The sequence below is a fragment of the Linepithema humile genome, chromosome 4, assembly GCF_040581485.1.
Source record: "Linepithema humile isolate Giens D197 chromosome 4, Lhum_UNIL_v1.0, whole genome shotgun sequence".
In the NCBI taxonomy this organism is placed as follows: Eukaryota; Metazoa; Arthropoda; class Insecta; order Hymenoptera; family Formicidae; genus Linepithema; species Linepithema humile.
Genome location: NC_090131.1, coordinates 15,380,389 through 15,407,844, shown reverse-complemented (window position 1 = coordinate 15,407,844; position 27,456 = coordinate 15,380,389). Strand labels below are relative to the sequence as shown.

At 39.2% G+C, this 27,456-nt stretch overlaps 1 protein-coding gene across 10 annotated transcripts in view; it reads right to left on the bottom strand.

Moving 5' to 3' along the window:
- The window catches only part of LOC105676868 (nucleolysin TIAR), a 395,737-nt gene that overhangs the window by 213,960 nt on the left and 154,321 nt on the right, over positions 1-27,456 (bottom strand). For all 10 annotated transcript variants that reach the window (XR_010889754.1, XM_067353317.1, XM_067353315.1 and 7 more), the window contains one exon: positions 8,446-8,503. Coding sequence is in view for 9 of the 10 variants with exons in the window: in XM_067353317.1 (XP_067209418.1) it covers positions 8,446-8,503 (58 nt within the window). In the remaining variant the exon portion in view is untranslated. The remainder of the gene's footprint in view (positions 1-8,445; positions 8,504-27,456) is intronic.

Below are 27,456 nucleotides of genomic sequence, written 5' to 3'. Positions count from 1 at the left end.
TTGCGAGATACGAGCTTTGCGCGAGTGAAAAGCAATGTTTTATCAGCGATAAACTTTGTAATTTGAATGAAAAAATTCAGAACAAACGATTATATTATTGTGGAATTATAATACATGTATTGGTACACGCGTTTGTTCGAAGAAGATCGCACGCTCGGGCAGAATTTTTATTCGTAGACACAGTCCCTGTTGGCGGATTCCAATTTGCCGTATGTTTAGCGAGTATTATAGAACGATAGAATGCTAAATTGTGGATTGTGTAGGACATATCTAGTTGTACGGCGCGCATATACAGAAAGGCTTGCGGTGAAAACGTCGGCGGTGTGTTGTAGCATAAATGGCGGTACATTCGACCGAAGAGAAGGCGCCTTATTCACGGTACTTGAGTTATCGTACACGGGGGATTGCAGTGATTCTCACTATCGAATATTGCACCGTTGTCCGGCGATCGTGCGCCGGCCGCGAAACAATGGCGAACGACAACCCTTATTACTCTCCTAAGGGAACTCTTAGCATAGTAATGCTCGGTCACTAGACAAGCACCGGCCGCGTCCATTTTCACCATTCAAACGATCGTGTTTCACGCAGAAAATAATGCTCGGTTCTCTGTGACGGGCAAAAAGGGCAATTTCTGTATCGCTGTACGTGAAATGTACGTAACGGCGCTACAAATACGCTATGCGATCTCTTTTTTATAGTATCCATTGACGTTTTGAAAACTACGTGAAATTCAAACAAATTGGTTGTTCCCAATGTGGCGCGTGCTTTTAACGATCGCGAGGTTTATTGACACTTTACGTTGTTCTCTATATCTGCCCATTGTTTCAGTGCGTTTACGCATAAGTCTCTTTTTATAAGCGACGCCCGAACAATTTTATACTCTAAAAATTGTGCTAGTTTTTGTGCGAAACCCTTAATTCACAATGCAATAAACAATGTTGCGGCAAAAATACGGTTATACAGATTATGATATTATCGTATGGATGTTAAAATTATTAGTAACGGCCGTTTGGTGGGCGCCATCCCGATCACTCACTACGCATACTATACTATACGTTAGATAAAACAAATATTTTGCAGAGCACAGCGCCAGTATTTCGTCGAAATCAAGAAAGATGGTCCTCCACAAATTACCGCATCTTTACCATGGAGGACATGCGTCACGACCGGAGATTTATTGTTTGGCTGTCATCGCGTACGAGTAAGCGATTTGGCCGAAATTCGGATAACGCAACGTGACAAACGTTCGGGTCGCGCAACGCGTCACCCTTTGCGTCTGATAATATTTGTTGAAATACGCACGACGCAGGGACGCAGTTGTGTGTTTCCTTGTGACACTCAAAAGCGCGACATCCAGCGGATGGCCTAGCTTCATTCGCCAGCGCTGAAAAAGTGACTCCAAAATTGGCCCGACATTTTTCTTCGAACCAATCTGCGAGAAACGTGCTCGTAGAAAGCGAGCGGTAGTTCGAACTTCCGGTCGGCACACGGTGGCACCGTTCCCGAAGTGTGCACCGCACATAAAAGTCATCCCACGTGTGCGCGCGTACATACGTGTCAGTCGCGTACACGTGCAAGTTGATACGTAGAGGCGGCGGCAGCCGGCGAGGAGCAGGGTGCGGGGTTGGGGCGGCGCATGGTTGCATTAACTTGATTAAAGCGTGTATCCTTCCATCAGCGAAACGCCGATGGGCGCACGTGAAAATAATCCTTAAAGCTCGGGTGAGAGCGCAGGAATAACAAATTTTCCTCGCTCGAACTTCCTTTGTAACGGTCGCCGGCTAGAAATTGCACGCGAATCTGATTGTTTTCGGGACACAGTCGCCCGGAAGCGGAATATAATAATTTCTCGCGTTTGTTTTTGCGTCCACGGTAATTCATACATCCAAACGCGCCCGACGCGATAAGCTTTCCCGCGCATCTGTGATTACACACTGTGAGCCGCCCGCGTATGCCGCCCGTGGATGTCTGCGCTTTTACGACAAAGCGGCAGTACTCCATTTCGCCGTGCGGTAAACATTGGCTAGCATCTGGACGGCATTACGGAATGATGTATACATATATAAATTTTTTTATCACAATGAAATGTTTCGCGTTTCTTGTACTTCATTAATTAACCCTTTTAGCCCGGAACAGAAACCTAATATAGGACAGTATTATTTTACGTTTTACGACAGGGAGTTGTGAATAAATAGTCTCGTGAAGAGAAGATTTAATAAAATGAGTTTGCAGCAGCTTCTTTTTGCACGTGTCCTTTAATGCTTACATCCTCTCGGCAGAACGTGCATTCTAACTGGATGTAAAGCGACTGTATGAAAACAACTGAATGTTAAAACGAGTCTTTTAACATTTTTTTTAGTATTATTATCTACAGACATATAAACCTTTCTGTATTATTTAATATTCTAATAATAATTTTTTAATTATAAACCAAGGAATAATGGAAAAAATAGTTCTTTTTACATATATATTTTTTTCAAACACACATAAATAGCATAACAAATGATTAACATTTCTTTTAAGATTCTTTTTAACGCAAATTATATTTTTTAATCAAGTTTTCTATTTCCGAAGCTTCAGTCGAGCTTCAGACAATGAGCAGAATAATTAATTTGTTTTTACACGGTTGCTCTAACTACTCCGCGTTATCAGCCCTTCATCATTGGATCAGCCTTTGTGTCTCCGGATACCGGAATCTAACCCTCATACTTATTAGCTCATGCATGAGACTGGCGCAAGATTCGATCTCGATATGATACCACATCGTGGTTTACCGATTCTCCCATCGGCCGTGAGCTGCCCACAAATGCCAACGGCAGAGCTTTCGCCGCACGATGCACCACGAAGCGTCGTTACACCACAAGGTTCGGAATGGGCAGAGGTGGCACGCGGAGGCGTATATTTATATATATATATATATATATATATATATTTGTATGTATGTCGCGCGAGTGTGTCTGAGCGTGGGCTTTGATGCAACAGCGTGAACAAAGAGAATGCACGATGCACTTGTCTCCCGCGGCTCATCCTATTCTCTCGGTCCGTTGATCTGCATCGTGTCGCCGGTTAAACGCGGATTCCTCGCGAATGTACATACATTAGAACATTTGTATTCGCGCCGGCGCGTATGTAAATGAACAATCTCCGCACTGCACTGTAATCGATGCCGATTGAGTTGACTCAGTCGCAAATCGGGATGAGAATTTATCTCTTTCCAAAAACTCTATTCGAACGCATCAAAGAGTATTTTTGTAATCTATTGGCGAGACCAACGTAACGACGAATCGGCGAGGAAATCAGATTTACAACCGGATTGGAGGATCGATGCTATCTTCACGGGCCGTAAAACACAAACCGCGGGGACGCGGTACGCGACACGGTCGGGGAGGATATTCCGCGCTCTCTCGCGGAAATGCGGGAACGCTAAGGCGCGTGCGAATGGACGCGCAAAGGGCGGATGTGAGAAATAGAGCTTGCGCCTTATTAATAACGATAATAGCGGCAGTAATGCGCGTAAACAGTAGAGACATACGGCTTACGGTCTAACGGTAAACGCTTCTCGACGCGGATAAACGGAATACAGGAGTGGAAGTCGGGATGTAACCCCTTTGTGTCGAAAAGCGCCGTAAATACTAGTACGATTATCCCTCGGCGCGATTCATAATGCAGGAAAAACGATGCACGATTACGCAGTCAGCCAGCCAAACCCAATCCAGCGCTTTTCACCACGACTCTACAATCCTCTTTCTGTTTATCCTATCCCTGCCCCCTCCCCCCCCCCCTTCGCCAGACCCCTTTTCTTCTTCTCTCCGTCGCTCCTTCAAGTGCCGTTCCTGTCAACGATCAAAGGAGGAAAGTGGAACAGGGAATTTTCCTCTTTCCCGAACTTCCTCCTTTTATATCTTGCGTTGGGTCGGTATCTATTTGTAGCTGCAATGAGGTGGGCGCGGAGATTGCATGTCGCTATTAAAGGGGTTCGGCGTGAAATTGATCTATAATATCGGGGTCACTATCACTATAAGGGATTATGGGCAAATCTGCATAGCGATTGAGATAATTGAAATTGCAATTACACAAATTGCATTTATGCAAATCGCGTCCCGTATGTTGTCGCTGTAAGTTTCGGCTATCGCTAATTTTAGCGAATGCCGAACGTGTCACCTCGAGAATATATATTATTTATACGGTTGTGTGTGTGTGTGTGTGTGTGTGTGTCTGTTTAAATAAGCATATATATTGTTAAATGTGATTGTACGTCCATGTAAGGGAGTTCATAATTTTTCTGGAAAAGTGTGAAGATCTTTTATTCCTTCACAAATAACTACTGTTTGCTTTAAGTAAAAATTATGAAACTCCACTTACTTACGGACACGGTTGCCACCTCACGATAAATATATTGCGAGACATGAAAGTTCAAAATATTTTATTGCAATTCGCCGCTCGTACCATCGCCGTTTGTTATGCTTCCGTGCTGGCCATCTTCAGCTGCTATATTTTCATCTTTGCGAAATATACCTCGCGTTAGACCCTACGACTGCGTATTACGACACTCGCATAAACCGGTCTTAAAGTCGCAGTCTAACAGTCAGGTACTGACCTGAAACTAATACAGCCTGCCATATCGTATAGAGACACTCCGCAAATATTATATCTGTACATCGTTTCGATCTCTCACAAACGCTGCTATCTCTCCCTGACTTTTAGCTGTGAAATATTATTTGCAGTTTCGCGGCATGGAAATTCAAATGTGTTTAATCTAGCTAGCAGTCGTCAAAATTTTGACACGGTTTATGTTTTATAACAGTTATATGTTCTTGCTCGATATAAATTGTACAAATTCCTAAATCTGTAATTATAAAAAATCAAAATGCTAACGATATACTGTAAACAAAATTAATACTCTATCTATTGTTGATATGATTATGATTACAATAACCAATTATTTCTATTTAGAAATTAGTTTCTAAATCAAATTTACAGCGAAAATTATTTTTATATCGTCGGATAGCAAATTATGAATATTTATATAACAAAATATACATTATCGGCACAGAAGAATAATTCAGTAATAGGAGGCGAAGCTAAGAACAAGTGAGCGCTTATGATATATGTTGGAATTCCTCCTTTATCTTATCGCAGCCTTTTGGACAAACATATTCTTACACACAGGCGCGACGTAAGAGTCACAGCCGCGAGATGTGAGCAGGTGCATCGGCGCTGGAGTTTACTAGCAATCTCTCGCGGAAAAGTAAAACAACCCGTCGTCCCAGTTGCAGCCGCACGACGTCTCCGTATCCATTCGCCGAATACTGCATACATATGATCGTGAGGAGGATGGCGAAAGTAGACAACGGCGAAAGAGAGAGAGAGAGAGCGCGACGGGAGAAAATGGAGGGAGACGGAGGAAAAACTCTGGCCACCCTGGTAGCTATTCCGGCATATTTACAGAGAGAATAGGGGGAGAGGGGGGGGGGGAGGAGATACGTTTTAGTTTTGCATTTGTCGCCGAGGAGAAATAGTGCTTCGAGAGGAGAGTGCTCGGGGTAGGTGCGCGTAGGTAGATAGCGAAGGAAAAAGGGAAGTGGAGAGAAGGTGATCGTAGGTAGGTGGATAGATACGCGGCGGCGGACCGCGTCGACCGGCGATGGGAAAGAGAACGACAAGAGAGATACGAGACTGCTATCTAACCACGCGAGCGGCTGTGCGAGTCGGGGAGCAAGAGAGGCAGGGATGCAGATAGCAACAAGGGGCTGTGAGGGGGGGGGGAGGGGGCAAAACGGCAGGGACGAAGGATGGAAGGGAGGAGGCAGGATCGGGTCCCATGTGCCTGTCACGGTTTTACAAGTCCATAAAAAGAGGAATTTCAGACTGAGTTAAATATTGCTGCCGCCCTCACTGAATTTCAAGCACGCACACGCGTGCACGAGCTCGCCGCCGGTACATATATAATGCGGGGTGCACACAGAGACACGACCGCGCACCTTTTCACACGTGTAACGAGCGCCGAATGGTGTGGGGAATCTTCCTGCGATATTTATTTGGCCGTCATGCGTGCCTGTTAAATTATTTCAGGTTCGCACCGGCTCGCGCGCGGACGTCGATGCCGAGGGATTTGGGAATGTAACGGGTGGACTTCATTCATCATTCATATCATTCACACACTGTTGTAATTGACAATAAGTTGTATCTCAAAATATTCGTAAGCCCGCGTCGCGTCTGTTGTCCCGCGAGCGCGGCGGATAACATAACAAATTTTTTTGCGCAAAAAAAAAAGAGATTGAAAAGCTTTTCTAATTCGTCCGGCTTGCATTGTAATCCGTATTCGTATCAACTCTCCTATGCGCACGAGCGTGCAGAGATCGTGGGAAGAAAGTAGTTATGACGGGTTTCGTGGTTTATGGCTGATTCTCTGGGGATCCCAGACACAGGAAGCAAAAGAGATTATCACAAGGGACGTACGCTTAATCCCGAACTACCGCTGTACCGGACAGCCTTACGCGTAGAAGTTATTCTAGAAATACATGGAACTGTTACGCCAAGCCCCATTTCACTGAATATCCTTTATCTATGTATGTAGAAATGCTGAAATAATAAATTAAACGCGATGACGAGCGAATTATGTCTGTGCACTTGGCAAAATCTGTGACAAAACCGGAAAAAAAATCTATCGCTTTTTACGTAACGTAACGTATTTTTGTATTACGCATTTTTTCTACTATATTATAATAATTATTGCACGCTGCGGCGCACAGCCGCACTATATCTATCGCCCGATTTGAAAATTAAATTGGAAGTATCTGTTATCGTGAAGGGAGATGAAAGATAATTAATTCTAAGCATCGTTTGATCCATATTCGCTGTGCGTTTCAGTATGTAATGTTCCAACGATTTCTCTTTTCAGCGATAAGAAAACTGGAGCATGTTTTATTGACGCTGAAAACTATACGGTGCCGTGAGATGCTGGAAAATCTATTTCTAACGCGTTGTATCGAATACAGAAACTGTAATGGCTTGTCGGATCGTGACGATTCGCGAAACTGGCGCTTTGATACATAGGTATATGTACATAGGTGAACTTAGATACTTGTTCGATTATCGAATGTACTCTTATTTTAGTTATCTAAGTAATACAAACCTTATTTATTTAGAATTATATTAATATACTGTATAAAATTAATAATTTTGAATATAAATAATATATCATTATCGATAATACAAAAAGCACGTTATTTTCAAGGAAAATATTAACGTACTCATTATTAATATTAATATTTACATATTCACGATTCGAATTTGTTCTACAAAATTGTATTACCGTGAGTTAAAATTTTTACATGGAGATTCTCGTTGCCAATGTTACTGGTTAATAGGAGTCTCAAACGTCTGTCGACGTTAAACATTCAATTAACATTCGATTCGATTAAACATGCGAGTGATTGTAGTTACACGGAATCAAGATAAAACGATGTTATTAACGATGTATTTAATAAATGCTTTTTTAATAAAACATTAATTTAATGTCACAGATGTTAAATTATTTTATTTTAGCCTGGTAAATTAATTTAATTTCTATTCGACGATAATGGGTTTTGTGAAATAATTATTAAAACAGAAAATGCAACAATAATTTTCTAAAATTTTATATGAAATAATATATATAAAATTTGTAAAAATATCTTTTTGTAAAATTAGAGATAATATAAATTCTATTAAAAATAAAAAATTGGAAAATAATGCAAACGTAATAATAAAATAGTTATAAAATAAGATTGATAATTTCATATAATCCATCTATTAAATTTATCCAATGTTTAGATTTTCAAATGTTTAAACTTTAAGTGGACATGTTTCATTATTCAATCGTAATTGCGAGTTATTCTTTCATTATGACAAATAACATTATATAATTTATCAAATTTTATTTGATTATATTATAAGCATCATAAAGAAATAATATAGATTAATTATCAAGAATTATTTGAGCACGTATATTTTACCTGTACGCATTATAATATAAATGATATATATCAAAAGAATAAGTGTATAGTATTATTGTCGCGCGATGTAATGATGATAAATGAGAGGCAGTACTCTATTTTATTACAACTAAATAATAAATACTTGATACAAATATGTAAATTAAATATTATTGCTTTAGTAATTTTATCTTTACATATTAATATAGAAATATTAAATCGAATCTATTCGAACCTTTGTTTATCTGCTAGTACTCGATGAGAAGACTTTCGAAGCTTCTTGCGTCACGTATTGCACAAACTGTACTTTTACTTTGAAGCGGTTTTAAAACTTTTTTCCGACAATAATTTTCGAATTGATCATACTTTGATTATGCACTAATCGAACAAGTCAAGTGAATACAGAAAACATATATTGCTAAATATTTTTTTCATGCAAAAATAAAAATCTAAAAAAGTGTGTACTTACTGCTCGTGTCCTGCTTTGGTTGGTTACCCGGCGACGTCGCCCAGTTAACTTTCATCTCCTGAAACATAAAAAAGCAATGCATTTAGTGTTACGTGATAATGCAGCAAGAAAACAGCACAAGATGTTGATGCGCGCTTATAAGCAGCGCGTCAAGTCGTTTCTATTTACATCGGCATAAACACAGCAATTCTTTGCATTACTACTGATTTTTGGAGTCGGAAAAATGTCTTAGACAAACTTAGGAGAATCGATCACATTACTAGTAAATCGGATCCGCAGATTCTAGCAGCGAGGAAGTGGTTTCACTTGGAGAAGACGTCGGACGGCGGAAATGGGACGTGTCGGGTATCGCCGAGTCCTAACAGACGCCGTAAACTGGATTCTTTATGCATCGCCGTGTACCCGCTCGTGGCGTCGCAGATATTCGATAGATAGTAAAAGTCATTTCGGTGGAATCGATCGCATCCCGGGAAAAAATGAAGATACGTAAACGCGGCGAGATTCACGAACGAGCCGCGGAATAAGTTTCACTGTATTGAATTTCGCAACATACGAGACGTCCGCAGAGAGCCAACGGCTAATTCTATACTATCACGCGTGTGCCGTACATCACTGATTTTATGCCACCCTTTGTCAAAAGCTGCTCCAACAGAGAGTGCACTAAGAATGATAAAAATCCATCAGTTTTATCGACAACTCATTGTTCTTTCAGACAGTGCGGTGCGCAACACTGACTTCCCTTGTAAAACGTTATTGGCAATTAATAAACCTTCCGGGAAAATTCCGTGCAAAAATATGCGTTCGACTCGTCGACGTATTACTTTCGTTTTAACAAATCTTTATTTTCCTATTATTTTCATCTTTATTTTTCTCGCTTCTTCTTGTACTTTATTCGAAAGCAATCTTATTGAGATACATTGCATGATTGCAACTTTATTCTTCAACGTAATCCTATTGCCAATTAACGGTGATAGATTTCACGAGCATGATATAAGCGAGAAACAGTAAAATGTTACGGACGAAGTGCGGATAATAAAAGCCACGTGTACGATACGCAGAAAATGCAGACAGGCTTAATGGAAGAATGGTGTCACCAACGTGGACGATACACCGGCTGTATCAGTACGTGTTAATTCGGTACACGCAACCCGCGTAGTGTTGATATTGAATCGTTACTTTTCATTTTCTTGACCGTCGGCATAGCCGACCCTCGGCGTCGTTTGTGCAGTCTCGGACAGGTTACGGTATTTAAATCCTCCTGGGTTACAAGGGTTTATGAAACTTGCGCGTAGACAGAGATAAAAATAGCATTTTTCGAGACGCGGCAATTAATCGCTGACAATTCTTTTAATAAGGATATAAAATTACAATGCCCGAAGCATTACATTATCTTTTAATAAACGCGGATATGAATTAATGTTGTGATTTGATTTCTTCTTGACAAAATTATCATTGTGACGGCTATTAATGAATTTTACAGTGCATGCTGAGAGAATCAATATATATCATTATTTGATTTCGGTAACGCGTCTGATTTAACTGCTCATGGGATTTACGTCTCCGAGCAGATATATTTTTCGTAATTTCACAGGCCCGCATTTGCACGTTGATGCTAAATGCACACCTCTAAAATCGATATAATCGAATGATAATTGAACCGAATTATGGCGAAATGTGCGAACAGAGGCAAAATACTCCGTACCGCTTGATAAAGCATTTACGCCCATGCGGTGCTTTGTACGATTACCAGCCAGCCGCGTATCGTAAACTATTTTACAAAATATATTTGGAAGCGGCATTGGGACGCCGCAACTAAACGGTAAACTAACCGTAGCAAATAGTCTGCCGAATAGTATATCGGACACTAGTATGCGTATGGAAGTTAAATAACCTATGTTATTGTCTATTATGTAGTAATATGAATATGAATTATTTCTAACTGGCTGATAGCTTCGTTAGCCATGAATGGCACCGGGATAATTGTTGTCGTTGCCAGCCGGTGCGTTGCTTCGAACAAACGCAGTAAAAAATAATACGGCCCGGCGCTATTTCGTTATTCCGTTGCATAACGCTGAAACAGACTTCTCGAGATTTCCGTCGGAGTGGTTACTGCGGAAAGAAGGGAACGAGACGGGAACAAGTAATGTTAAACGGGGAAACCGCGGCGCGGAAAAGTGCGAAAGATAAGGAATACGAGGCGGGGAATAAGTAAGCGAGTGACTATATAAGTAAGGAAGCGAGTAAGTCTGGTAAGTAAGTAAGTTAGGACAGGACAAACGCGCGCGCGAGTGCCCAAGACGGCCGGTACGCGCGAACACGGGGCCCGCAGTGTGTCTGCAGCAATTTGCAACTTTTAATAGTTAGCCTGGGTTGCCGAGGTCGTCTGCCGGTCCAGAGCCCGTTGTTTTATGGTTTATACAGGAGGAAAGCAGGTTTACATGTCGTAGTTTTGAACAGTTAATGCACACGCGCCTTATGCTGAACCCCCACACCTCCGGCTATATTTATATATTAAAAGGTGAAGTTTCCGTCCGATACGCCACCTTCGTATACTCCGCGCGTACATCTAAACTTCCGTTTTGTATAACTCGCTCGCGAAACGAGGCCGACCTAGAATTACAGTTGCAGTAAGGAACGGCGATTGCCGATACCTCGAGTCTTATCGAGCAATTGCATCCGCGAGAATATATACATTCTTAATTTTCATTCAATTGCAATCAAATTTATCTTTTATATTATTTATAAATAAGAATATGTCACATACGTGATGTTTTTAATAAACACAATCTCTCTAATATAAATTGTATAATTAATTGATAATTGATTGTATAATTCAAATTAATATTCTAAATAAATCAATGACATTTCGAACAAATAGATAAGACACGTCAGAATTGTTACAATTTCAACTAAAATAGCAGTAAAATGCACGCTAAAAAGAGAGTTTAACAAAAGAGGAATATATAATTAACGTAATAATTATTTTACCATTTCATTATAGCGACGTCCTGTCGTATTAAATAATCCCGATGCTACGGCTTCCGCGGAGAGACGTGTCGATATTCGCGAATGGAGTCGACATGAAGGAAATCGGAATTCTTTATCACCCTCACACCATCGCGTAAACAAAATCGAGGAATTTTCTGGTCGGCCGAGTGTGAGATCCGTTTCGCCTTTTGCGGCCTACGCAGCGGGCTAAACTCGAAAGCGGCAAATGTTGTCTGCGAACTATCCAACTCTCGCGCAGAGTATCGCATTACTTCGACACGAGGGGGAAATGCGGATGGATCAGTGTGGCACTCTAATGCAAGGCTTAGACCGCGATGTAGGGGAGCGATTACATATTACAGATGTGAAAGTTGAGTTATTGCGGGCGAGCATCGGCAGGAAATCGGGCAGAAATTGCAAGCTGCTGCAGTTTTGACCTTAGACCGAGCAGTCGCCTGCCGGTCAGATATTTATTGTCCTATTATCGTGATTGATGCGCGGCCGCCCACTGGTCAGTATCTTATATAAGTACATTTAATGGGGTAAGGCCGTCTCGGATTTTCGCATGACGAAGGGCGCCGGCACTATATTGTCGTTTAACATTATGGCCGATGCAGCGGCCAGTACAGCCGGGTGGATTTGTAACGTTTTCTTACTTATGCCTTCTTATTTTCCAGCCACATGGCGCCATTAGTCGACGCGGCACCGCTAACGCTTCTCGCCTGCTGCGGTAATAAGTCACGGAAATGCTATCGTAAGAAATTTACGGGACACTCGCTTACTTTCCGCGCGCGCACTCTCCTGAACGGGGGGTGGGAGGGGGGCGGGGGAGTGCCCAGTAAACCCCGTGACAATCCTCCGTGTCGGCTCAATCGTTAATTACCGCTGTAAATATCGGTATTTCGTACGTTCGAGGTGCATCGACCTCGCTCGTTTCCACTTCCGATCTAATTGATACTTTTTACCGTCGGAAACACGTGCGACAACTATTTCGCGTGGGAAAAATCCAAACGTTCTCGCGAACGCTTAATGCTGTAAATCACTCCTTCCGAGGAAAGTGACTTTTTTTCAAATTCGCTTTGTTCCGGTGCGCAGAGTATCTTTAACTTCCCTAGAAATTTATAACATCCATCTTGCCGTTTTTAAGAAATCATGTATTAAGCACGATGTAAGAAGGGGAAATTAGAACTGAAAGAAGTATATATTGTTATATTTAAAATATTTTATTTAGAGAATATTAAATGTATTTCACGATAATTTAATATTATTATTAATTATTTCTACGCAAGCCAACTTTCGTGGAATGTTGTTTCAGTTATAAGCTTTTTCATTTTCGCAAACCATTAACGCAACCGTTTGTTCTCAAATGCAGATCAAATTACATGAAAGAGAAAGGAATAATATATAAAGATTTTTCATCATATAAATAATAGGAATAATAGGATTAAATATGAGAATTTGATTAATCAGTAATTTGATTAAATATTAGAAATGGCTCGCGTAACAGAGTCTAATAGTTATTATGGAAGATGAGGGAAAGAGATATAATCGTAGTAATGGCAATTCAATAATCCGCGTGTTATGTTAATTACCAATTAACTGTAATAGGACCGAAAACAAATAAATCGGAGGTTTACGCATTACGGTAGTTAGGACAATCGATTTTCCGTTTACGCATCAATACACTGTAAGCAGAAAATTGATTTATAATGACGTCACTTTCGGTGCGACCGCAGTAACCGCTATGGTTTCAATAGTGCTTGAATTTCAATTTGTCCATTATTAATTGATTATGCTGATCATATGAAATCGATATGTGAGTTTCAGACAATTTATGAGTTATCCTAATCAATGCGAGCGCTCATAAATTTGCAAATAGATCAAGTAATTTTAACAAATCATTTTCTCAATTCCATCATGACTGCATTTGATTCACGAAGCAATAAAGTTTGTTCATGCAGTTCGTATAATTTTTAAAAGCAATCCTGTTTTATCGCAGTATTAATTATTATAAACTATTAATTACTGATCTTATTGTTTTTTTTTTATATAATTGCATAACAATATTTCTTTCTCTCCGCGCTGTACAATTTTAATTTCCGTTATTTTTCTCTCGCTAAAATTAAAAGCAACTTTAAGTAACTTTATGATTATTTAATTATTTGATTGGCAGAAACAATAAAATTTTTTTTCAATTTTGCACTTATTTCACTTGATGACACAAAGCGATAGCAATGTTTTGCAATTATTTTATTAGATATTTCCAACCACTCTGTTATAGATTAATTATCTATGATGAGATTGCATAGAAATTCATTTTCTGCTACGGTTATTGCCAATTTAATTCCCTGTACAACAGTGTGCATGAATAAATTTGACGAGATGATACGTGCATACAAATTTATTGCGAATATATCCACTTAATATTGTTCTGCGAAATATAAAAGAATTGGAATAATATCGTCCGATGTATTTTTTCACGCATTTGATGTCTAATTATTTCATCTAATATTTTCCTTTTTTATGATGCACATCAATATTATAACTGGCAAGTACATTTGCCTATTATGCCACATGTATAATTATATAATTATGATAATATCTCTATACAATTATGATTATCTCATAACGGATAATTAATTCGCTAATCATATCATTTCCTAATAATAAATTATTTGCAGCAATAATTTCCTATCTCGTGCTTCGTGCAAAGTGATAGATTACATAAAATCTTAAGAACATTCCGCAGAGTACTATTTCTTTGCGAGGAAAAATATGTGTACATCTCTCTACAGAGATTTAGTTGCCGCGAAGAAAAGCGCGATTCTGTTTCTTTACGCGTTTTAATTCTTAAACAACACTCTATCATAAAGTTCATACTTTCGGCGTCCTAATGAGCTAATGCAAATCATTTTCTGTTATACAAATAAACTATATTAATGCAGATTGTGTAACGAATAATATATACGTTTTCGAAGAAAAGAAAATATCCGGAAAACAACGTATACAGAATTACCGGAAGTTATGCGTAACATGTTTGAATTTCGGAGTTTTAATTAGAGTTGAAGTTTTTCATCGATTTCGCTACGTAACTACGAAATCACCTCCAGCCAGAGCCACGTCCATCTTTTTATTTACGTCGGTTATAAGTCAACGGTAGGGCGCTTTCTGTTTACTGCGTCGGACAGCTCGTGATTACAGCTGCATCCCCAGGTACGCGTGTGCGCGCCTCCGGATCCAGAAGCGTTTTAGTACGTCAAGTTTTCCCCCGGTTTTCTATTTATTCATTGACCAAACCGTTTACCCCCAGTGCAGTGTCGCCCGCGCGCGCCCGTCAAGTTTCCTTCCGGCTTTCTTGCTCGAAAAGTTAAGGGAACAGCACCAAATCCCTCGTGCACACGGCCGCACGAGCGTTTGTTTCGAATGCGGGTGTTAGCCGCATACGTGTACACCGTGGCGGAGTTTCAGTCGGCGGTCGAATAGGGAATATACAAGAAGAAGGGTGAGAGAGAGAGAGAGAGAGAGAGAGAGAGAGAGAGAGAGAGAGAGAGAGAGAGAGTAGTAGTAGTAGTAGTAGTAGTAGTAGTAATAGGCGAGGGAGGAGGAAAGGCCGGGTTAGTCTTCGCGTGTGTCTACGCGAAGGCGATATGGTGGTTGTGATAGCGATAGTGGTCCCGTTGGCTGTGCGCACTTCTCCGTGTGGATGGAGGAATACTTCGCCACACCGCACTAACCTATGATATATGATTATGCCGCATGCCCTCCGTTCATATCTTATTATGTATTACCGCTACCGTACACAGCCGTTTCACCCGCCCGCCCGGTCTGGCTACCTCGACGACCGAAGTGGCTTCGGTTTGCCCGCCGCCGTGGATCGTCCCGCCTTTTATCGGAGTGCACTTGAATGCGAGAATCACTATCGTAAATACGAATATGTCGAATGGGCAGTACAAAAGCCGAAAAAAAAATATAAAAAAAAATATGAGGCGTGTAAAAGGTAAACATAAGAATTTAGCTTGTGACAAAGCAAAACTGAATCCAGATTTTTCGTATATCCAAAGAGTTTTCGAGAAAAAGTCTGGTCATTTGTAGAATCGAATCATTTATTAACTGTAAGATTAATTGTTTGTTTTATTCTTCCTTTATTTTCATCATTATGTTATTGTGCAATACCTAATATTTGAATATTTCTTAAATTCCTCTTTATTTGCGTATTGCATTGCGTCTTGGTCTGAAATTAGAGCTGTCTAACTTGTCAAGTCACGGAAGCGAGCGAGCAGGAGACGAATGTAAGAGAAGCGTGAGTGATTGCTCTCGCGTTTAAACAGTTTCTGATTTAAATGATAAACATGTGCGGAGGTCCTCTCAAAGCTTTTATACCGTTATTTTACGATAATTTGATTATTGATCCTGCGCGGGAGCGATAGTTTAAGCGTCTTCCTATCGTGTTTGTGATTGCAAACTCGCCTGTCGTTATTTAATCGAGTGCCAAACGCGGTGATCGCCGTTTTTGTATTCTCTTTCGCGAGTAATTGCTAGTACATGAGTTTAAATGGTCCTTTAAATGCCTGGCAGCGAATGCGCTGATATAACGGTTAATGGAACGTTCAAAATATAACTGTGCAATAGACATCGTCGATGGAAACATACAGTGTCAATAAAATTTGATAAGTCTGATAAAGCGATATAGCTAACTAATGTAGACGTTACACAGGAACAATGTAAAATATTTATGACAAATGTATCTCGGCGCGATGCGGTATATTTGTATGGCTGATGATAAAAACATAAATGCGCGATGTTGATCGAGATCTTTAATCAAACGATCAGTTCTAGTTATCAATCGTAAACGGGAGATTTATTGCGACGTATATAGAGAAGCTTACCTCATCAACATTCGATAAACTTTTAATATTTTTTGCGTATCGCTCAAAAATTGAATTAAGAACGGGATATGAAAGTTGGAATGAATATTATGCGCCTCCATCGATACGTAACGCCTCCTCTGCAGATATCTGGATATATTTGATCATTAAACAACATGTATGCAGTAGAATAATAACAAAATTTTGTTCAGTACAACCCTCATTGCACGGAGAAATTTACAATCGCCCCTTAGGGAAACATTGGTTTGTGTATACTAGGTCACCGGCAAATATGCATTCCATGCATATCCGAGATCGACCGTAGCTTAAATAATAAAAGATCAATCCCCGTATATCACTTTCTACTAGCGCGTCCCTTGATACGCACGTGAATCATGAGTCAACCCAACCATTCTGAAGCCTTTTTGGCACTAAATGAAATAGAAGCGAAAGCGACTTGTCCTCTGAGAGACACATGTATAGGAAATATTTATGAACAAGCGAATTCATCATTTGATAAATATTTCAAACGGTGTATAACTTGCACAAGTTGATGCGATTTTATCATTTTTTTATGTACATAGGCCAATATTTCATAAAATTTTGCAACAATATTTGTGAAAAAAAAAAGTTATTTTTGTGCACATATTAACTGCACTGTTTATTCTATTGTTCCGTGACGACAAAAGACGCAGATGTGCTTGCGGAATAAATCGAAAGCAGCGAGACGTTGGAAAGTGGCCTTAAACGCAGATGCCCGAATGAATTTTGCATGTTACACTCTCGGTGACCCGCGTAAAACGCAGTTTGGCCATAGTTGCTCCGGTAGCCGGACGGCGAACGATGCGCTAGGCATTCCTGACAGAAAGCACGTACGCGTTCGCTAAGCGAGAAGGCTGACACAAGCTTCTAACGGAAGCCTCTCATTGTGAACATCCGTCCCGTGGAATGTGTTCCCCTTCAAGTGGCTCTTCGTCTCGCGAAACATTCTAAACGCGTGGCCCAAGAGTCGCTCCACGTGCACACGCAGTCGGAGAAGCGAGTGTTTATTTCGTCCGAAAAACGCGTTTTCTGGGTCTACGCACCGCGCGAGATGCAGTATGAGAGTTGCTCGAGCATCATTGCTGTTCGTCCTTCATCGATTTCCAAATATAAAAATATTGTCCACAACTCTTACGTAACGAAAATAATTTTTAATAATTTGATAAATATATTTTTATTTCATTAAACAAAATTTGTATTTAACGATGAATTACAGCATTACTTCGAGTATAGCGATGTTAAAAAAAACAAAATTGAAATATCATTAAGTATTTAGCACTGAAAATTTAGCTTTTAATGTAATTAAATGATTCCAGATATATACTCGCAATATATGTAACATTTCTTTCTCGCAAATGTAATTACACTTGATATTAAATACTGACTTCATGACTGTAAGATATAAATTTTACTTATTATTTGAGAATCTGTGATATATTCAACATTTCTAAATGTAGTTTGAAAAACATGCAGCCAAGTTTAATGCCAAGTACGAGGAATAAGGAGTAAAATATATGAATTTGAAAAAACATAAATTTGAGAAAATGAAGAAAAAAGTGCTCCTTTAATAATAATGATGAAAGAATCCTTATGATTTTAATATCCGAGATTGCGGAATTTATTATTCTTCTCACAAACTTATAGAATGCTATTTCTTCTACTTTGCTTTGCACGTGTAAGATATATATGAATAGGAAACTGTTTGCAAATCGAGATTGCTGTGGGATTTCTCTTCACCTGTATGTTTAAAGCTCGATAGAATGCATATATCGTCATTTATTGCTTGGCTGAAGTCAAGGAACAAAAATAAGTTTGCTTTGGAACTGTATGTTTCGGAATTGAATTCAAAAATTCTGTTTAACTTTAGTTGATCGACTTCAATCTACTTGAACATAAACCAAATATTCGATTGGAATAATAACAAATGGCAGTAAACTTGAAGCTTTGAAACTACAACAGTAAATACAAGTGTGTAGGAAATCTCATTGCGCGCGAAGAATTGTCGAAGTGATGCAACGAGAAAAGTATCTCCAGTTTGTACCGTATTGCTATCAATTGGACACTATCAAGTTTTAATTCTTTTCTCATGAGTCTTCTCTACAGCTTTAACAGGCGCGGAGTAAACTTTTCCATCGAAACTACGTAATCAATGCTCGCCCGTTGGCACGAAGATAGACGGCATCGCGCGAAAGTATCGTTTTTCCTTGTAATATGATATAATTACGAAAATCATGTCAGAAAGTTACGTATAGGACTGACCTGAGGATAGAACTTTATATCGTGATTGTTCATAATAACATTACGTGTGATTACGTCGAAGATGTTAAGCTCCACAGAAGTTACCTGCGTAGAATCCCGCGGGAGCTTACGATCTTTTGAACCGATTACGTTCATTATTTAGCATAGCGCCGCAGACGATTTTATTTTAAATCGCATTTAAGTTGCAAAGCTGATGATGTGATTATGCACGAATATTTCTTTTAAATTTCCACGTTTTTTGGAGAAAGATGAAAGAATGTAATAAAATGCATAAATGTAAATTCTTATGCAATATACATATTTTTTCATTAAACTACGATCATGCAAATTTATTTTTCAAATTTCTATTTATTTGTAAACAAATTCAGAAATTTGTGCGGATAAATTGGATGCATATGAAAATCAGACTGCACGGCGTACAGTTAAAACTTTGTCGTCGTAGTGTACGTCATAACGTATTTATGAAATAATATAATAGTGTACGCTGTTATATTTTATAATGTTATACTCACGGTATCTCACTTTCCAGATAGAATTAAGAAATGGTTTCTTTTTCACTAATATCCATAATTATTTAAATGTAAATTGCAAAATATATTTGAGAATCGCACGGAATTATTAATAATCAATGAGACATTGTAGGTGCATTTATCTAGAACGACAGATCTCTTCAAGTTCGCTGAAAATCTTGAATGTTCTTTAGCGGGGCTTTAGAGATAACAAGGAACAGGGAATGGCAAAGACTTGAAAACATCCGTGTATACTTTTAACGGCCTTTTCCCAGAGAGATGCTGACAGTGGATAACTCCTTTGTTTCTTTCTTCGGCCCTCTCGTCGCCTTTTAGCCGCCGCCCGAAGGAAAGGCGACAGCAACGAACAATTCTTTGAGTGGCAGCGTCGAGAGGGAAAAGGTGGCGAATGCAGCAGTTACTGGAGTCAAACGCCGAATACTTCCGTCGATATTTAAATTCCGCGTCAGGACGACGACGACGACGTAGCCGACGACGCAGACGGGTCACGAACGTCGTTTCTCTGACTTTGATCCTCTCGGTAATTACATTCTTTCGGTTTGAAGACGCACGGGTGCGGAGAGAAAGAGAGCCTCGAGACGTTTTCGCCCTCTTCGTGGCGTCTCTTCCCCAAAAATCTCTTCTCTGCCCGTCACTCGTAGCATACGTAAATGTAAGTCGCGCACAGCCAGCCGATGTACCTTTGTACACGGCAACACGTATTCGCATGCCATGGATCTTGCCACGTAATCCTTTTCTTATATAAGAATATTGGTTTTGCAACGCTTTACGACAAATTCCTATGCGTTTCTCAGATATTATGATTGGGATGCTGCAAACTATTTTTTTACGACGTACGTATCTTCTTTTTATATGTGTAAGTGATATGTAATCAATAAAAAAATAAAAATTTGATCTATAATTGTAAGTGGCAGAAAGATCTGGAATTAATGTAATTATTTGTAATAACTGAAATTTTTAATTGTTTGTCAGAAAATTATATTAGATTTAGAATTTATATAAAGATTTATGTCAAGATTTATATAAAGATTTATATAAAGATTTAGAAGTTTACTTTGTATTACTACAAAGTTTTTTTATTCGATTTTCTTATAGCGGCATACATAGGTACGCTGAAGGTTGAATTAACTCGTTGGTGTTACAATCGTTCCTTGTTACAATTGATCCCTCTCATACAGAGAAATAAAATGGCATGATATACGATCGAGTTAACTAATATTAAGACAACTGCTATTGCCGCGAAAAGTTGTTATTATTTCTTCGCCTTACGATGCCTATGAAGCTCGTAATCGGCGCAAATTGCAAGAGCCAGCGCAACGCAACCATTTGGCTGTAATTTAGATTACCACCAAAATTGACACGTAGATGTATGTAATCGTCGCGTAAGCGCCACTTAATAACGCAAAGTCGTTAAAAGACCATCGCGTGACTGATTTGCCATCGGTTGTTGGTGGACTTGACTTACACTTAACAACGCAGTCATACATTATTCTCCTCTTAAAAAATCGATAAAATTTACCGGCAATGTTCCTTGCAAAATAGGCAGCGCGCGTATCGATTCGCCGGAGGCTGGTGACGATCATTTCCGAGCGTAGGAATAAATCATGCGCGTTTCGAGGTATATGTCATTCGCGGTGAAGTATCAGCACGAAACGGTTGTTTCGATGTATATGTCGCAGTGCGGGATCTAACGCTCTCCGGCTTCCCTTGGGACTATCGATTTACGAGTTTTCCACCTGGGCAAACGAGAAGTTTAAAAAGGCTAAGAAAGTTCCTAACCGTCATCCTTTCTCTGTCAGACGCGCGCAATATGATATCGTTAAAAGTTGACATAAACTTCGCAAGTCAGATTACGGCTGTGTAATGCGAGATATCTTATCATAATTATCCATTCAGAAATATCCGAGTTAATAATAGGGGAGCGCGCGATGTTTCGCTGTTACAACGTTACAACTGACTGTTGCCCGTAACGAAGGAGAAATAAGTATAATCGATAGTAACATCAAAGAGCGATATACATTTTTATTATAATTTCGCGCGTTTTACCCTCCACGTCGATTTTACATTGAAAATTGCTTTATCATCCACCCGTACGTTATTTCTAAATGGCAGTAAATGGTCTCATTTACATCAGACAATTTAATTACGCGAAACTGCGGCACGTTTTAATACCGTTTTATCAAAAGCGCTTAAAATTGAATTTGCTCTCATATAAATGGCGGAGTGTATTCGCAGCCGTTAGGACCCTTCGGAATGCATTGTTAATACACCGCACGGAAATATTTTAGGCCTCTCAAAGACAAGTATTACCCTACAGTCCTTAATGTAAGACCGGTGAATTCACATGCAATTCCCATGGTCCGACCATGTTAGGGACGCCGAATGACAGCAGCGGGGGTCATAGACCTTCGTGTTAGGCCCTGCAATTCTATTGAATGAAAAATATTCGTGGTAAATGATTTTAGGACTTCAAGGAATTCGTTGGTCCTTTTGTCCCACGTGAATCCTGTATACTTCTGGATTACACTGAAAGTTTGATGAAAAATGGTAAAGCGTAAAAGATTGAGACGAGAAGAGCATGGAAATAGAGGAAGAAGACGAACGAGTGAGGAAAAAAGTAACATACGAGCTGATGGGAGGGAGAGAGAGAGAGAGAGAGAAAGCGAAAAAAAAGAAAAAGGAGAAGAGAGAGAGGGAGAGGATGAAAGAGAAAACGAAAGAGAGCGCTGTTACTCTCCACGGCTTCTCGCGGATTGCAAGAGAGCGAGATTGACGTGAATATCCGCTCTCTGCTCAATAAAACACGCGAAACAAAAAGCCATCGTAAAACATCGGTTTAAACTTTCATGCGAGTCTGCCCAGATGCTTCCGTCGCTTTTCCCCTTTTCCGACCCGCGTACTACCCTCTCAACAACCCCTACCCTTAACTCTCCTGATTCTGTAGACTTTACCATGAAAATTTTTCTTGGAAAAGAATTGCCGGGCCTAACATGGAGGTTCTACGATCTCCGCACTTTGTGCCTACAATATTGTTCAAGCTTTATGTTCGCGAATGTACGAGCTGATAGAAAAATACATTCCATGTGTTTGCAAAAGATTGTTTGCTCAAAAGTGGTGCATCGTAAAATGGTTTACTTAAATAATACTTTGCCATAACGAATTTTTGAATTTCTTCTTCCCTTTTTTACTTATTTTTTAAACACTTTCATTAAAAAAAACTTTAAAGAATTGTCGATAAAAATTATTTTTAATAATCGGCAGATACATGAATAATGACATAATTAATCAAAATATTTGTAAAAAATTTGTAAAAAAATTTCAATACTTTAAAATCGTATATAAACTATGTGTTATTGTTTTTTGGAAGATCGATAAATAATATATTTCAAAATGTAGTCTGAAAGAGGAATAATCTTTTATAAAATTATTTTATGCAAAATTGTTTTTTCTTTTTATTATTTTTAATGAAGTTATCGTGTTACGATGTCGAAATCTATTTTTTGTGTTAATTTGGTATTAACTACATGATGATATACGATAATGGTCGGTAAGTATCTGTCATGCGAATTCATCCGTTGAAAGCAGAAGTGTTTTGTAAAATGATATATACGGCGCTTTATTAATGGTGTTATCATCCCTGCTAACTATCGATAAATCACAGGGTTCTTTTACCGAATACGCATAAAATGGACCGTATATACATTTGGTCCGGTTTGTTCCGATAATCTATACCCTGCGATTATACATTGAGTAATGTTGAAAAAAGATACAGAACATTTATTCTCTCCATTACGTTTATGTCCTACTTCTAGAATATTTTCAGGATACGAACCGGAGATAGCGGATCGGGATTTCGATTTTAAATCACGCTGATAAAAATTGTTAGCTAACAATAAATCATAATAAAGTTACTCTCGCGGAAGTAGATCAAGGTGTGTCCCCCCACATCGTTGTATCCACGGTAACCCGAAAAATTGTCTGGCTGTTCTAGTCCGTGGCGGGCTTTTGTATCCGAAACAAAAGAAAGTCTATCTCTAATCTCACGGGATGTTTCTTAACTAACCAAGGCAAATGAAGGAGATAACGTCCAAGGAAGAGGAGCTTTCTTTTGGATATGAACCTCCCTTCTGGAAAGAAAGAGCTTGGAACCTTTTGTCTGCAGAATTAAATGATAAAAACATGCCGTACTTTTGCATCACTTGGGCGGCCGCCTGTCTTTGCCTCCTCTATTTGCCTTATTCGTGTTACCGCGCCTTCGCGTGGCTCAGCTCTTGATCCCACCGTCCTATTTTAATAAGAGATTACGCGACAGCACGAAGTCTTCCGCGTTCTTGCCTTCATTCTCTTCGAGCTAGTCAACTGTGCTATGCCCGTCTTAATATCGCCCACGATGATAAAGCGAGAAACGCATAATTAGTTTTATAAGGTGCACGGGAGCATTTGTCACTATGCAATTCGGAGAGCCGGAGATGAAAATCTCAGAAATTGAGAAGATTGATCTTCGCGTTAATATTATATAGGAATATCATGTAAAATAGATAATTGATAAGTATGCTGCAGATAAATAAAATATGCAAATTTATATGTAACATTTGGCGTTGTTGCATTGTTAACGTGTCATGTGATATTACTTTCATCCGTCAACTTAAACGATCAGTTATGTTTTATTTATGAGAACAAATGATGCATATGCACGAAATAGCGACGATTGTACCTTTGTGCATTCGAGCTTTTCCGTTTCATTAATGTTTGCAGATTGATACTTCAAATCTTGTTTTATGACTCTTCAATCATTAGGCATTACAAACCGTATCATGTGCAAAAAACAGATCGCAAACTGTCATTCCGTCAGACGTCACAAAGTCGGCCATTAATTTAAAAGGCTTACTCTTGGCGCAGAGAGAAGCTAGCGACCAATTATGTATTTTCATATATTGTCATGTGTCGATATATGCGAATTCCCAATACGCTTACACATTTCTAAGGCACATCCGATGATGCCAAAGTGTGGTCCTTTGAGTCGTATCGCAACGCCAACTAAAAAGGATTCGAGAGCGCTGCGTAATAAAAGGATTCGAAGTGATTCGATCAGAGAGCATACGATTGAAATGGTGAAGAGGGAGATGACGTTACTTTAGTGGCCGATTGTATGGCTTCTACTACGTGCGTCTTACCGGTAGTGTGGGGTGGCTCTATCGTCTGTCTTTGCCGCTACCTGTCTCAAGCCCGGATATTCCGCATTCAAATTTTCTTTTACTTTGAACTTTGCCTCGATTTTTTCTTAGCGACATACGACGTGCCTTCTGTTTTTATTATATCCGCATGTATACGAGATAGATTTAGTTCGTACGACACAAAAGTTAAGATACATACAGTGCGAGAGATATATGTTATTTCTGTATTCACATCTGCACAGACGCATTATGATAAAATAAAATAATGAAATTACGACAAATATTTCAATTATTTACTTTTATAGAATAATTGTATGTGGCAATAATTAAAAATACTTAGACCGTATCGAAATACAAAAAGTATAAAAATTTAATACGACACGGTTAAAACCGTGATTCAATCGCGGTTCAAAAAATATCCTCATTTCAGTGTAGAAATATGACTGTTACCATTAATAAAATCGCTCCTAAAAAGAAGGAACATAAATAACTGCCATGAAATTGGATGCTTCATGTTACAACCACAACCACGGAAAATTTAGCCATAAAAAGAGAAAGACCACCAGAAGAACAGCCATTTCCTGAAAATATCTCATCTGTGAAGTTAGATTCAACTCGATAAAACGTTTGTTCTTAATGCATTGACCGTATCTTTGTTTTCCAACAACCCAGAATAATTTGTATGATCGTTCGAGCATGATGAATCGGCTTAAACCATTTTCCCAGGAAACTTAAATTGTAAGTAACGTACGGAAGAGTTACCCCGCAAACAGTAACAAATTGTAGTGCTTTTATTCGTAGCGAATGTTACGTCGTATTTAGATGTATATATAAATTACGCAATTACAAAAGTAATTAAGATAATTGTATCCTTTCCTTTGATTTACTCTACTCACATCATTCGCGAGCCAGACAAGCTTACGAAAAAAAAAGCGGTATTTCGATCAGTATACATATAATGCAGAGTGGACGTGTATATGTGTGCTAGGGTGAACGCCTATTCCGATAATTTTATGCTATTTTATGGGAAACTCCAGCACATAAATTTTACACGTTCACCCGCCGAGCATAGGGATAGAATTATGAGCATCGCATGCATTATTACACCGAATGTAGCTAGCTACATTATTATATGATAGTTCAATGTAAAAAGTAATATAAAGTAACTAATCACTAATTTCTAGTGACGTTTCTGTCCATCTAATGTATTATTGGTGGCTTTTGCAAATGGAAATTATTGCCATTGTTAAACAAAAATATATTTTTATGTAATATTATATTTTAATAAATGTATATTTTACATTATATTTTTGCTCTCGCAAATACTATTAATAAATAATATTATTAAGTTAATTTATCTCCGGTATAATATTTACCTGTTATAATAACGTATCCAGCTAACGCAATTTGAATCTAACAACCATAAAAATTTACAATATAATAAAAACCTTCAAATAAAAATCGGGGAAAAAAAATAATTGGAATATATAACAATTATTTCTTTACGTTAACAAAACCAATTTAAAACCAGCATAAAAAATAAATACAAAAATTGATAAGAACAAGAAATAGCAAGATGACTAAATAAGAATAATATGAAAAAATTTGTGCCAAAAAAACAGACATAATATTATTAGATTATTGATAGATTTGTATAGTGGAACAATTTAATAAAGATTTAAGTATCATAATAAATGTGGCATAAAATATTCAATTAGTTGAAACAAAAAGTTGCAAATTCAATTACGTATAAATAAGATGCAACTGCAACGGCAAACGATATTAGCGGTGAACTCTGTGCAAAGAAGAAAAACGGGAAATGTTGTGAGAGAACAAGCATGGGAGGTGAGCATGCGAAGATTTCGCTACGCACCGATAACAGTCGCGCGTTACGAATTTTCAAACGCAGCTCGTACGAGTTTTCGCAGCTTGCAGCGTGACCGTGCGGAAGCGCGTTTTTCTGAGCGTTTACCGATTGGACCACCTTGGAGGCTGCGCGGCCGGGTCAGTTTGATATTGGCCGGCGCGCCAGAAGACAAGCAAAGCTCTGTGCTTTGCTATTGGCGAGGGGCGGAGCCTGCCGAAGCTTTCACGAAAGCTTCCACGCTCTCTCACTCTTATCCATCTTCGGTCTCACCCTATTGCATCATGTAGCTCTCACTCTCTTTCTCTCTCTCTCTCTCTCTCTCTCTCTCTCTCTCTCTCTCTCTCTCTCTCTCTCTTTCATTCCCTTTCCCACTTTCTGTCTCATACACACGCGTCAAACGTTTCCTCTCTCTCTCTCTCTCTCTCTCTTGGGTATGTAACTCTCTCCCTTTCTCACTTCTATCACGGCACCCTGCGACAACACTCCCCTCCCCCCCCCCCCTGTGGTCGCATAGTCAAGGATCCCTACAGAGGGAGAGGAAGGCCACTGTGTACAATTTAGGTCACAATAGCCATAAGTTTTTTCCTTTCGAAGATTTTACCCGCTCGCGCCAGCCGACCGCTGTTAACTAGTCCCGCGCTATGCACCGGGTGCCACAATACATCGAGCGACTATCGACCAATCGCTTGTTTCCAATGCGCGCGGGACTGTGATCCAGGCGAAGCACGACGAACGAAGCTGGCTGATATGCCACTCTCGTCAGGGAGGGGTCAATTGTTTTCCGTGCTTTTTTTCCGCCGATATTTACGAGGTTCGTCGGATATCCGGTTCGCCGTCGGTCGTCGCAATAATAGATCGGGTATTCCGATAGCGTTGACAAGGACGCTTGCAAAATGGAATTAAGGCCTGCAGTTAAGACCGATGCACGCTTTGGCGAGAACTTATCCAAACAAGTTTATATATCGCACGACGAGACTAATCGAATACGTTGAATTTGCGCCAGTCATACTGCAGTATTCTGCTATCAGTATAGATATATCAGCAATGATCGAACGCTGTCTGCACTGTAATTATAGTGCATTACCACTTATTCCAGTAGTACAAGCCAATTGTGAACAGACGCTGCCTGCGCTGTATGCATATAATCACAATGCACTTCCACTTTAATGCATTTAACGTGCTTTGATATTCGATGGCGACTAGAAGAAAGAAATTTTTATATTAAAAAAAAAATATTTTTCATAATCTTCATAATCACAAATGCAGCAAAAAAAATGCACAATAGT